General features: G+C 62.4%; 1 protein-coding gene across 1 annotated transcript; it reads right to left on the bottom strand.

Moving 5' to 3' along the window:
* Positions 1-242: 242 nt before the first annotated feature.
* LOC102865711 (transmembrane protein 238-like) lies at positions 243-869 on the bottom strand. Its single transcript, XM_006894525.1, has one exon. It carries the CDS (start codon positions 867-869, stop codon positions 243-245), a length of 627 nt encoding a protein of 208 aa, XP_006894587.1.
* Between the last annotated feature and the right edge of the window lie 295 nt (positions 870-1,164).

Here is a 1,164-nt window from a genome sequence, read left to right as displayed (position 1 = left end):
AGGCGCGAGGAAAATTCTGGAGCTTAGCTGTGAAGCTGGAGGGGGGCTCAGGCACCAGAGAGTGGCTCTGAGAATCCACGGCAATGGCCCCCAGAGGCAAGATTAACCAGAAGTTGAGGGACAGCAAGAAGTCAAGGCCGAGCTCGCTGGAGGCTGACCCAGTAAAGGACTGATTGCCTTGTAGGAGCAGGAAGGACCAGAGGCTGACCTGCAGAAGTCAAAGGGTCACCAAGCTGGCTCTGCTACGGCAAGGCTGTGGGGATATTGAGTCTGGGGCGTCCAGACCCTAAATCAGAGGGGTCAAGGTGCTCAGAAGGTAGTCCCACGGGGCAGGCGTGCACAGGCCACACCTTTGTATCTGGGGTCCCTTCATGGCTGAGCTGCTCCCCGCCACCGGCCTGGGCGTCGCCATTCCCGGGGACCTCACCCTGGGTCCCTTTTTCTGGCTGGCCGGTGGCCATCGGGGCCGGGAAAGCAGCTCTCTGGATGGTCCTCCTGCACGGGTGTTCCGCGATGCGCTGGATCGTGGTGGACACGTTGTCGATGGTGGCGGAGAAGCGGTGGCTGACCCTCTGGCGGAAGGCTGTGACGATGGAGTGCTGTTGGAAGGGCGGCCGGAGGAGCAGTTTCTCTTCGCTGGGCATTTCGACGTTGCCCGTGTACCAGAATATCCACCAGAGTAGGCTCAGGAAGATGATGATGGCCCCCAGGTAGAGCAGGAGGTCGTAGAAGAGCAGGTTGGAGAAGACGCCGGTGAACAGCACCACGGAGCCCACTATGTCGAAGACGACGCCCAGCCAGAAGAAGTGCCTGCAGCGGCCCAGGCCCCACCGAGACGCGGGAGCCTCCACGGGGCTTTGCGACTCCATGGAGTCGCATGAGACACGGACCGCAGTTGGCAGAGGCTGCCTGTCTCGTAGACACAGCTGCAGACGCGTCCACTAGCAGCCTGCTTCTCCATGGCAACGGCGTCGGGCTAAGACGCGCAGGGGGCGGAGCCGGGGGCGGGCGTGGGAACGCGCCTCTCACCTGCGCGCCGTCTGAAAAGAGTGCGCACGCGCAGAACGCCCCAGCCCGGGGTGGGAAGGGGGGGTGGAAATTGCCGTTTGCGCATGCGCAGTACTCCCTATCCATTGCAAACGTCGTGTTCGCATGTGCGGTATT

Source organism: Elephantulus edwardii, unplaced genomic scaffold, assembly GCF_000299155.1.
Source record: "Elephantulus edwardii isolate Elephantulus edwardi_28Jun2011 unplaced genomic scaffold, EleEdw1.0 scaffold00145, whole genome shotgun sequence".
Classification (NCBI taxonomy): domain Eukaryota; kingdom Metazoa; phylum Chordata; class Mammalia; order Macroscelidea; family Macroscelididae; genus Elephantulus; species Elephantulus edwardii.
The sequence above is the reverse complement of the archived record's forward strand: the minus strand, read 5'-3'. Positions and strand labels throughout refer to the sequence as shown.

Bases quoted from the DNA above. Each gene is read 5' to 3' on its own strand.
- LOC102865711 (XM_006894525.1), bottom strand. From the start codon at position 869: ATGGAGTCGCAAAGCCCCGTGGAGGCTCCCGCGTCTCGGTGGGGCCTG.